Genomic DNA, 12,231 nt, shown 5'->3' with positions numbered 1-12,231 from the left:
AGATTTACGAGATGTCATAAATGACATCGAGATGTGTTTTATTAATATATTGTTGTTGGAGGTGGCTTAAACTAAAGACATTAAAGGTAGACATTACACAGCTTTAGTTATACAGCAGAAGCCTTCGCAACACCTAATCAGAAACCAAATGCTGGAAAAGATACAAAAGCTTACCAAAAGAAACCATTACATAAAATGTACTGGATACCAGGATACTGCAGCAACACAGACCAGGCAGCCAGAAAGAAGCATAAACTCCCACCTTCAGACCCAAAACCAGTAATAAACAGCTATATCAGAAACAGATGGCAGGCTGAATGGGAAACCCAAGAACAAAACAAGCTCCGAACACGAATATGCCCGAAAGTTAACACCCAACAAAACTTCCAGTTAGAAAAACGCAGAGATCAGGTGGCATACACTGGGTGCTAACACACTCACTCAGTAAGAAGAGTAGAGGCTCCATTATGTGAACCTTACCAAGTACTTGTCTTCATCAGGCATATTCTAACTGACTCTTCTAATTATTTACAAGAGCTGCAAAGACTTGAGTTTCTCCAGACCATGTTTGTTTGTTTATTAGGATTTTAACGTCAGGTTTTACACTTCGGTTACATTCATGACAGGAACTGTAGTTACTCATTACACAAGATTCATCAGTTCACAAGGTTATATCGAACACAGTCATGGACAATTTAGTATCTCCAATTCACCTCACTTGCACGTCTTTGGACTGTGGGAGGACTTTATACCAATATACAACTGAAAGCACACACAGAAAAAAACAAAAGCTGAACAAAGACTATGATTTGATCTTTTATATAAATATAAAAAAAAAAGAAAAGACTAAACGATTCTCTCATGATTATAATCAATGTGTTGACATGCCATTAAACCAATAAATAAACATTAAAGGTAGAGACAATTAGAGTTTGTTTGTTTGTTAATTAGGATTTTAACGTCATGTTTTACACTTTGGTTACATTCATGACAGGAACGGTAGTTACTCATTACACAAGATTCATCAGTTCACAAGATTATATAGAACACAGTCATGGACAATTTTATATCTCCAATTTACCTCACTTGTACGTCTCTGGACGTACTGGAGCACCCGGAGTAAACCCACACGGACACAGGGAGAACATGCAAACTCCACACAGAAAGGACCCGGACCGCCCCTCCTGGGGATTGAACCACCAGGACCTTCTTGCTGTGAGGCGACAGTGCTACCCACTGAGCCACCGTGCCGCCCAGACAATTAGAAAAAAGAAACAAATGTCAAAATTAATAAACTGTAATTTCTTTTTTTAAGAAAATCTTTGTTTTAGTGTGTTGATGAATTTGTAAGTTCCTTCTCTCTGATACCTTTGTGTCCACCACCCAAATTTTCCCTCTCCAAACTACTTAAATTTATTTATTAAAACGGCTAGCTAAATGTTTGTGCCTTTCTTGCATCATGAGGTGCCTCTGCAGCTGTGGAAAAACAAAATGGTACGAGTTCATTAAAGAGACACAAATGCTTCCTTCAGAAAAATAGTAGAAGCAACATGTACAGGAATCTTTATGTTTACAAGATTTATGAGATAAATTATGTATAATCATGCACGAGACAAGTTCACATGGGGCTCAGTCTCACGCAAGCACAGAGAGTCACGCACTGATCCCCATCATCCAGAGGTCATCATTGCATCTCATGAGGAATCCCTTCCGGCATCCAACCCTGACGAACGAGCCAATCATTGTTCGTGTAGGTGCCCAACCAACAAGACAGTTTTAATCTTTAACCAGCTCGGTTTTATATCAGCAACGTTTATGAAATACATTTCTTTCAGCAGCACAAGCTAACAGGGCAAAATTACACTAGTGGGTACTTACAGAGTCAGGATTGTCTGATGGGATTATGGGGTTGGCTGAAGCCTTCCTCTGTGGCGACTCCTAAACATGCATGAGCAGCAGAACGAGGAGAAACAAAGTAAACTTAATTTAAACATTGCAGCTCTCATTAACACTGTCTGCTGGTGTCTGTGTGTACCCATACCTGGAACATGTTCTGCAAATTTATTATTTTTCCCTTTTGTCGCTCTGTGAGTCTCCTCCGCACCTGTGGAAAAACAAAATAGTTCATTAAAGAGACACAAATGCTTCCTTTAGAAAAATAGTAGAAGCAACATGTACATGAATCTTTATGTTTACAAGATTTATGAGATAAATTATGTATAATCACATAATTATTGTAGTCAACTTACTTTTTTTAATGTACTCAAGCTGTAAACCTGAACTAGAATGAATGTGTCAAAGTTAAATAATGTAGAAGTTTTGTTCTTTTGTTAAATCTTTCTTAAAAATAGTTGTTTTTTAAGTTTCTATAAGTATAACCTCTATGCAGATTGGGAAATTACATAAGAACGAGCAGCTTTTCCAAGCAGTAAACAACAGAATACATGTTATTAAATCCAACTCTTTTTTTTGCATTTTCCCCCAATTTTAACCCTGACTGACTGAAGCCGTGACTAACACACGACCCCCTCCGACACATGTGCAGTAGCCCGCTTATTTTCACCTGCATGAGACGAGTTCACATGGGGCTCAGTGCATCTCATGAGGAATCTCTTCCGGCATCCAACCCTGACGAACGAGCCAATCATTGTTGGTGTAGGTGCCCAACCAACAAGACAGATTTAATCTTTAACCTGCTCGGTTTTACAGCAGCAACGTTTATGAAATACATTTCTTTTAGCAGCACAAGCTAACAGGGCAAAATTACACTAGAGGGTACTTACAGAGTCATGATTGTCTGATGGGATTATGGGGTTGGCTGAAGCCTTCCTCTGTGGCGACTCCTAAACATGCATGAGCAGCAGAACAAGAAGAAACAAAGTAAACTTAATTTAAACATTGCAGCTCTCATTAACACTGTCTGCTGGTGTCTGTGTGTACACATACCTGGAACATGTTCTGAAAATTTATTATTTCTCCCTTTTGTCGCTCTGTGAGTCTCCTCCGCACCTGTGGAAAAACAAAATGGTTCATTAAAGAGACACAAATGCTTCCTTTAGAAAAATAGTAGAAGCAACATGTACATGAATCTTTATGTTTACAAGATTTATGAGATAAATTATGTATAATCACATGTAATTATTGTAGTCAACTTACTTTTTTTAATGTACTCAAGCTGTAAACCTGAACTAGAATGAATGTGTCAAAGCTAAATGATCTAGACGTTTTGTTCTTTTGTAAAGGCCTTCTTAAAAATAGTTGTTTTTTAAGTTTCTATAAGTATAACCTCTATGCAGATTGGGAAAGTACATAAGAACGAGCAGCTTTTCCAAGCAGTAAACAACAGAATACATGTTATTAAATCCAACTCTTTTTTTGCATTTTTCCCCAATTTTAACCCTGACTGACTGAAGCCGTGACTAACACACGACCCCCTCCGACACATGTGCAGTAGCCCGCTTATTTTCACCTGCATGAGACGAGTTCACATGGGGCTCAGTGCATCTCATGAGGAATCTCTTCCGGCATCCAACCCTGACGAACGAGCCAATCATTGTTGGTGTAGGTGCCCAACCAACAAGACAGATTTAATCTTTAACCTGCTCGGTTTTACAGCAGCAACGTTTATGAAATACATTTCTTTTAGCAGCACAAGCTAACAGGGCACAATTACACTAGTGGGTACTTACAGAGTCATGATTGTCTGATGGGATTATGGGGTTGGCTGAAGCCCTCCTCTGTGGCGACTCCTAAACATGCATGAGCAGCAGAACAAGGAGAAACAAAGTAAACGTAATTTAAACATTGCAGCTCTCATTAACACTGTCTGCTGGTGTCCGTGTGTACACATACCTTTAACATGTTCTGCAAACGTAATATATTTTCTAACTCTGACAGAGATGAAAATGTGTCAACTGTTGTGGCTGCAGAGAAATAAATAAATAATGCATGAATTCAAACACACAAAAACCCAAAGCTTTGACCCCCTACAAATAAAAACATGAACATTCTATTTTTCGAAGTGATGGTTTTACCTGGTCTGTTTAAAAGAACAGCATCTTTTAAGTGGCAAGGAATTTTGTTGAATTCCTCCTTAACAAATTCTTCTACGTGTATTTTTAGCTCAGAGACCGCTTTCTTCACTTCATCAAATGACAGATGTTGATTTGCAGTGATGGCAGGAGACGTGTCAGATTCATAATAGGCACCAACAGACATGAAACTCTACAGAGAGAGAAAGGTAAAAAAAAGCTGATGGGTGTATTTTCAGTTTCCCTAAAGACAACCTAAACATGTGATTTTAAGCCAATAAAACATCCATCACCTGGCCGGGGAATCAATAGATGTAACTGGCTAGAGCAGTGGAAGTTAATCAGTTCATGTACTGGACTAGCAATCAAAAGGTCACTGGTTCAATCCTCACCACTGCCAATGTCGCTGTTGGGCTCCTGAACAAGACCCTTAACCCTCAATTGCTTGACTTATTAACTATTAACTCCGGAGGAATCCCACGCGGACACGGGGAGAACATGCAAACTCCACACAGAAAGGACCCGGACCGTCCCAGGACCCAGGACCTTCTTCCTGTGAGGCGACAGTGCTACCCACTGAGCCACCGTGCCGCCCGGCCATAAATGTAAATGTAAACTGGTTGCAACAGCCACTCCTACTTTCTGGCTGAGGCATCGACATGTAATGCAGAGAAATACAGAGAGAACAGTGTGGTCTTCTGTACATATTAAAGCTGTCCATAAATACCACTGGATGCGTATGTTAGCCTGTAGTGCTACTCAGCCAGCATGTGTGTTGTGCAACCAGCAGAGGTCGCCAAAAAGAACAGGGAGAATTATGCATATCCAAGGACAATTATTTAAAACAATCTTTAAACTTCAAATCTTTAGCCAGATGCTCAGGTGACACAGTAGTCTGTTTTAGGAGGTTGGGGGGGACTACAAGCCTTCTTGTCCAACACCAGTGCCTGACCTCACAAACTTTTTATCAAGAATTAATAAAGGCTGAATTGACTAAATAATGTCTATAAAAACTGATTCCTGTCACCATTACCTGGAGAAAGCGAATGTGATCCTCCGTCTGTATAATCTCCTCTAACTCAGTTGCTCTCTGCTTAAGATCACTAATCTCCTTCTCCAGTTTCTCCAGAAGCTGTTCAGCCTGACTCAGTTCAGACTTCTCCTGAGCTCTGATGAGTTCTGACACCTCTGCTTGCTTTCTCTGTATGAAGCGTATCAGTTCCTCAAAGGTCTTCTCACTTTCTTCCACCGCTTTCTGTGCTGAGCTCTGTTGGGAGATTTGATCATTAGACTGAACTAAATGATTTGATTATTGGACTGAACAGAATGTTACACCAGGAGAACCGCTGAAGTTAGATCATGGTCAGATCATTAGTTCTGATATACACTCCCATTAAAAACGGGCAGAGTCTGAGGAGGCAAAACATTTGATGGTCAAATATAATAAATATTTGTTTGCTAACACTGCCTGCAGTTAAGTGTTTAGGTACAAAATCCAATCAGGCCCACTGCAACACTGAGCACGATAAAGTGGTGGCAAAATATGAAAATGACATTACATACAGTTGTGTTCAAAATAATAGCAGTGTGTTTAAAAAAGTAAATAAAGCTCAGAATTCTTATAATAGCTTTTATTTTCATACACACAAATGCATCGAGAACACTGCACATTCTTTTCCAAATCAAAATATGAATTAAAATTGATCAAATTTGTTATTACTTTACAGAAAGTGAAGAAAAGGGAATATTAGGCTGTTTAAAAAAATAGCAGTGTCTGCATTTTTCTTTACAAACTCAAACATTTACTGTGTAAACGGAAAAATGCTTCAATATTAAGCTTTCCTGTAAATCACTAAACTAATATTTAGTTGTATAACCACTGTTTCTGAGAATTGCTTCACATATGTGTTTTCTGGAGTCAACCAACTTCTGGCACCTGTGAACAGGTATTCCAGCCCAGGACGATTGGACCACATTCCACAATCCCTCTGCACTTCTTGGTTTTGCCTCAGAAACAGCATTTTTGATGTCACCCCACAAGTTCTCTATTGGATTAAGATCCAGAGATTGGGCTGGCCACTCCATAACGTTAATCTTGTTGGTCTGGAACCAAGATGTTGCATGCTTACTGGTGTGTTTGGGGTCATTGTCTTGTTGACACATCAATTTCAAGGACATTTCCTCTTCAGCATGAGGCAACATGACCTCTTCAAGTATTTTGATGTATTAAAACTGATCCATGATCCCTGGTATGCGATAAATAGGCCCGACACCATAGTATGATGCTTGCACCACCATGCTTCACTGTCTTCACAGTGTACTGTGGCTTAAATTTAGTGTTCGGGGGTCGTCTGACAACGGCCCCTAGACCCAAAAAGAACAATCTTGCTTTCATCAGTCCACAAAATGTTGCGCCATTTCTCTTTAGGCCAGTCAATGTGTTCTTTGGCAAATTGTAACCTCTTCAGCACATGTCGTTTTTGCAACAATGGGACTTTGCGGGGGCTTCTTGCCGATAGCTTGGCTTCACACAGGCGTCTTCTAACTGTCACAGTACTCACAGGTAACTTTAGACCTTCTTTGATCAGCCTGGAGCTGATCATTGGCTGAGTCTTTGCCATTTTGGCTATTCTTCGATCCATTCGAATGGTAGTTTTCCATTTTCTTCCACATCTTTCTGGTTTTGGTTGCCATTTTAAAGCATCTGAAATCGTTTTAGCTGAGCAGCCTATAAGTTTCTGCACTTCTTTATATGTTTTTCCCTCTCCACTCAACTTTTTAATCAAAGTAAGCTGTTCTTCTGAACAATGTCTGGAACGACCCATTTTACTCTGTTTTTTAGAGAGAAATGCACTATAACCAGCATGTACAACATCTGCTGCTTCTATACTTTAATAAAGGCCACCTGTTTGACACCCATTTTTTCAGATTGAATGACCTCACTAATTGAACTTCACACTGAACACGCCCCTTTTAGTTAATTATTCATTTACACAGAATCAGCAGCATGCATGTCATGATTGACTACACCTAATAGTAAATTTTTTGCCATGTATAAATATAATTTCTACCAAAAACAGTGATTGATCTGGTTAGTGATGTTGGACTGCTATTATTTTGAACACAACTGTATATATCATAGTACACAAAACAACTTTTTTATATATTTTTGTTTATGCATGTTCTCCCTTTTAGTGCGTCCAATTGCCCGATTGCGTCATGCTTCCTCTCCACCAATGCCGATCCACGCTCTGATTGAGGAGAACGAAGCTAACCCACACCCCCTCTGACATGCCGTATGCATTTTATTACCTACACTTTGACGAGTGCAGTGCAGCTCAGCGTTGTGTACCGAGAGACACACCCTGAGAGCACTCTTTTCTCATCTCTGTGCAGGCGCCATCAATCAGCCAGCAGAGTAACTGCACCAGTCATGAGAGAGAGAACCCATCCGGCTTAGTCCCGCCCATCTGAACAACAGGCAAATCGTTGTTCATGTGGCCGCTCAGCCTTAGCCGGTAGGCAGAGCTGAGATTCGATACAATGTATTCGAGATCCCAGCGTGTGTTTTTACCGCTGCGCCACCTGAGCGGCCTCACAAAACAACTTTTAATAACAACATTTAGCAGAAGGATGGACAGAATTAGAAAGTTTATAAGAGGAACGGTGCAAGTAGGATGTTTTAAAGACAAAGTTAAGTAGGCCATATTGAGATGGTTTGAGCATGTGCAGATGGATCAGAGAGATAATGGCTCTATAGGGAGAAAAGTTCTGAGAAGAGGAGAAAGGCCAAAGAGAAGGTTTATAGATGCAGTAAGACATGCAGGTGGTTAGTGTGAAAGACGGAGGATGTTCAGGACAGAGCAAGATGGAGATGAATGATTTGCTGTAGTGAGCCCTAATTGGAGCAGCCAGAGGAAGAAGAATGTAGACACAGAACATTGAACTCCTTATTGTTTGCTACACTCTAAAACCTCTGTTCAATACTTACCTTTACAGTGATCACAGACTCTTTCAGCTCATTCACTGTCTTCTGTTTCTGCTGAATCCCCTGCTGGAGGTTCCTCTGCAGCTCCTTTGCCTGATTCTAGGTACAAGTATGAAACAATCACACATTTAAAGAGTATTTAAAACATTATTTCATTACAGTTTCTGTCTCAATACATCTTTCTGAATAATGTTTGAATTGTAATGGTTACTCGTTTAATTGAACAGGACATAATATTACAAAAAAGTAATTTTGTGGTCAACTGTAATTCCATTTATTTAAAGAACTAAATTATTCACCCACATCAACCCACTTCTGAATGTAAAAACTCAGAAATGACTAGAACAATCTTGTGAGAAGCCTTGTCAGAAGAGTGGCTGCTGTTATAGCAGAAAGGATCACACAGGGGTTACTCAATTTGATCTCCAACAAGCTCATAGTCAGGTGTCCAATTACTTAATAGCATACCATATATTGTACGTTCATAATGAAGACATACTGTTGTTACACATGTATCTAGATTAAATCTCAAATCAACATAAACATTTTGTGTAAAGATTTCAGTTCTGGTTCTCACCTGCTTCTCATTTCTCTGTGCTGCAACTGAGACTGTTTTATGATCTTTGTGGTTGTCCACCATACACAAATAACAGATACAGCTCTGGTCAGTCTGACAGAAGATCTCCAGAAGTTTACCATGCTGACTGCAGAGCTGTTCCTGTAAATCTGCAACAGCATCGACCAGCTTGTGGTTCTTCAACACTGGAAGAGTGAGATGAGGTTTAAGGTGAGTTTCACAATAGGAAACCATGCATGTCAGACAGGACTTGATGGCTTCTTCTTTTCTCTCAGTACAGTAACCACACTGAAGGTCTGCAGATCCAGCATTAACAGTTAGTTTCTCCACCATTTCAGCCAGCATGTTGTTCCTGTGTAACACAGGCCTCGGGGTGAAAGCCTGTCTGCACTGAGGACAACAGTAAACTCCGGTCTGATCCCAGTATATATTTATACACTCCATGCAGAAGTTGTGTCCACAGTTGATGGTCACTGGATTCTTCAAGAGATCCAGACAAACTGGACAGTTTAATTCGTCCTGATCTTTGTAAAATCTGGCCTCCGCCATTTCTCTCCTCGCTTCTCTCACAATCAAAACGAAACTTCCAAATCGGTTTCCTTTTCTCTGTAACGGGGGCAGATTGTTTGTTCCTGGGTAATTGGGCGTAGCAGCTGTGTGGTAGTGTTTTACCACCAGGTGGGGCATTAAATAATCATTTTAGGCAAAAATATATTAATACTACGGAGCCCCTGAAGGGACATGAAGTATTTTTAGTAGTATTTTTAAGAAGAAAAAAAAAGTGTAAAAATATTTTTAAGTTTTGATTTCGAGATTAAAGTCAAAATATTATGAGAATAAAGTCGAAATATGATGAGAATAAAGTCAAAATATTATGAGAATAAAGTCGAAATATGATAATAAAGTCAAAATATTATGAGAATAAAGTCAAAATATTATGAGAATAAAGTCGAAATATGATGAGAATAAAGTCAAAATTTTATTAGAATAAAGTCAAAATATAATGAGAATAAAGTCGAAATTATTTCGAGATTAAAGTCGAAAATATTATGAGAATAAAGTCGAAATATGATGAGAATAAAGTCAAAATATTATTAGAATAAAGTCAAAATATAATGAGAATAAAGTCGAAATATCATGATAATAAAGTCGAAATATGAGAATAAAGTCGAAATATTATGAGAATAAAGTCAAAATATTTCGAGATTAAAGTCGAAATGATTATGAGAATAAAGTCAAAATATTATGAGAATAAAGTCGAAATATTATGAGAATAAAGTCAAAATTTTATGAGAATAAAGTCTAAATTACTTCGAGATTAAAGTCGAAATGATTATGAGAATAAAGTCGAAATTATTATGAAAATAAAGTCGAAATATTATGGCCAAAGAATGTGCAGCCGTCGTAGGCTTGTCAATTCAGAGAAGCACGGGTCTCAGTACCTGGATCGGCACGGTTTCCTCCCACAGTCCAAAGACTTGAATTGGAGATACAAAATTGTCCATGACTGTGTTTGACATTAAACATGTGAACTGATGAATCTTGTGTAAAATGAGTAACTACCATTTCTGTCGTGGATGTAACCAAAGTGTAAAACATGACGTTAAAATCCTAATAAACAAACAAACTGGCTCAGTGGGTAGCACTGTCGCCTCATAGCAAGAAGGTCTTGGGTGCGAGCCCTATGTGGGGCGGTTTGGGTCCTTTCTGTGTGGAGTTTGCATGTTCTCCCCGTGTCTGTGGGGGTTTCCTCTAGGAGCTCCGGATTCCTCCCACAGTCCAAAGACGAGCAAGTTAAGTGAATTGAGATACAAATTTGTCCGTGACTGTTTGACATTAAACGTGTGAACTGATGAATCTTGTGTAAAATAAAACCTGAACTCTCCATACTGTTTTGAGATTCTTACTTACATTTACATTTACATTTCCAGCATTTAGCAGACGCTCTTATCCAGAGCGACTTACAGAAGTGCTTCCAAAGTGAACATTTCATTTCTCAAGTTTAGGTCAAACAACAGTCGAAGAACACAAATCTGCAAAAACCTGTTAGAACCAAACCAACCTTTTTTTTGGGGGGGTTTTTTTGGAAATGGAAAAGGATGGAACAAGATGTTAGTGAATAAGTACAAGTCAGCTTAAGTGCTTAGTAAAAAGGTGATGAAGGTTTTTAATCGCTTTTTAAAGACAGCAAGAGACTCAGATGTTCGGACAGACAGAGGAAGTTCATTCCACCACTTGGGCGCTAGAACAGAGACTTGATAGTACTTGATAGTACTTGATAGTACTTGATAGTAAAATGGCGGTGTGTGTTGTGGTAGTGCACTAGGTAGGGATCAGGAGTGGATTGGGACACAGCCCTGCGTTACAGAGGAAACGGGACAACACCTAGAAAAATACAGGATAGGAGGATAGTGTAGTGTAGCAGGATTGATCCCGGACTATGGAATCCATGTAAACACCGAACCTGACCCGGGTTATTTATTTCTCTACTTTTACACTACACACAGCGGGATATTGTTCCAGAATCCTGACTTTAATTGATCATTATCCGCATAGAAAATGTCTCGGGGTGTGATGCAGCCGAGCCAGCAGAAACTGGCGGAGAAACTGACCATCCTGAATGATCGAGGAGTGGGAATGTTAACCCGCATCTACAACATCAAAAAGGTAGAAAATTCCTCCATCAGCTTCTCACATTTACCATCTAATAACTGCACTTTTTATACCGTTACCATGGTTTCCATGTAGCTAGGACAGCCGTGTTCAACCCCGGTACAACCCCGGGCCTGTCATTCAATTACAACCAAAAACACCAATAAATACCATTTTAGTCACTTATTGCACACATTTTTCTTTCATTCCGCCGAGGTTAGATTTTCCACACTGCGATATTTCTCATGTGTTGATATTCGGTTGCTGGTGGGTAACGCTAGCTATGCTAAACGAATGCTAACATGCTAAGCCTGCATTTTTAACACAGTATTTAAACAACCCCATGTTGTAAAATAAAACGAGTTATCTTTGGAATTAAGCCGTATGCTACATGTAATTTGTAAATAAATGACATTTTGACCGATATATGTGTGCCTGTTTGGATTTATAGACGCTTTGTAAAGATAGCTAGCATGATAGCTAATGCTAACGTAATCATACATCAGCTAGTGCAGTGAATTACAGCAAATATTTATGACATTACTACTGTAGATTAATTATATGTAAAATATAAGTATAACTTTAATTATAATTATTTTATTAAGTAGCACTTGTTAGAAATACGAATATATATAAATATATACAACGTGTTTGTTAAATGAATTGTAATTATTTATTAAATGTATTACTGTAGTGTATTATTATAATTTTAATTATTTCTAGTCAAAACTAAATGTGTTTATTTATTATATGAATGATAGTGTATTACAGAAGTACCATATATTTATTACATGATTAATAATAACAGTAATTATTAAATATGATAATAATAATATCATTTTTTTTTGCTTGTAAATACCAGGAATATTATCAATGATCTAAAATGTATTTATTATTATTATTATTTATTGTATCATTTTCCAGCCCCTAAATTTTATAATATTCCTTTATGGAAATGGCTGCACAATCTGTGTTTTATCCAA

At 38.5% G+C, this 12,231-nt stretch overlaps 2 protein-coding genes across 5 annotated transcripts in view; one reads left to right on the top strand and one right to left on the bottom strand.

Moving 5' to 3' along the window:
• Positions 1-102: 102 nt before the first annotated feature.
• LOC134324183 (E3 ubiquitin/ISG15 ligase TRIM25-like) lies at positions 103-9,148 on the bottom strand. Its single transcript, XM_063005880.1, has 11 exons — positions 8,597-9,148; positions 8,023-8,118; positions 5,065-5,298; positions 4,035-4,224; positions 3,853-3,923; positions 3,690-3,749; positions 2,947-3,009; positions 2,784-2,843; positions 2,042-2,104; positions 1,879-1,938; positions 103-1,476 (listed from the first exon to the last, which is right to left on the bottom strand). The coding sequence occupies exons 1-11, from the start codon at positions 9,143-9,145 to the stop codon at positions 1,414-1,416; spliced, it is 1,509 nt and encodes a 502-aa protein (XP_062861950.1). The 5' UTR covers positions 9,146-9,148; the 3' UTR covers positions 103-1,413.
• A 1,822-nt stretch (positions 9,149-10,970) lies between these two features.
• nckap1 (NCK-associated protein 1) overlaps positions 10,971-12,231 on the top strand; it is a 58,269-nt gene continuing 57,008 nt past the window's right edge. For all 4 annotated transcript variants that reach the window (XM_063006168.1, XM_063006167.1, XM_063006166.1 and 1 more), the window contains exon 1: positions 10,971-11,263. In XM_063006168.1, the coding sequence (XP_062862238.1) occupies positions 11,156-11,263 (108 nt within the window). In that variant the 5' untranslated portion in view covers positions 10,971-11,155. The remainder of the gene's footprint in view (positions 11,264-12,231) is intronic.

The sequence above is a fragment of the Trichomycterus rosablanca genome, chromosome 12 (genome assembly GCF_030014385.1).
Source record: "Trichomycterus rosablanca isolate fTriRos1 chromosome 12, fTriRos1.hap1, whole genome shotgun sequence".
Lineage (NCBI taxonomy): Eukaryota > Metazoa > Chordata > Actinopteri > Siluriformes > Trichomycteridae > Trichomycterus > Trichomycterus rosablanca.
The sequence above is the reverse complement of the archived record's forward strand: the minus strand, read 5'-3'. Positions and strand labels throughout refer to the sequence as shown.

Coding starts and splice junctions, on each gene's coding strand:
- LOC134324183 (XM_063005880.1), bottom strand. CDS start 9,145: ATGGCGGAGGCCAGATTTTACAAAGATCAGGACGAATTAAACTGTCCA. Junction 3,750..3,852: donor GTTTGCAGAACATGTTAAAG/GTATGTGTACAC, acceptor ATGCATGTTTAG/GAGTCGCCACAGAGGAGGGC. Junction 1,477..1,878: donor CATCAGACAATCCTGACTCT/GTAAGTACCCAC, acceptor GTTTTTCCACAG/CTGCAGAGGCACCTCATGAT.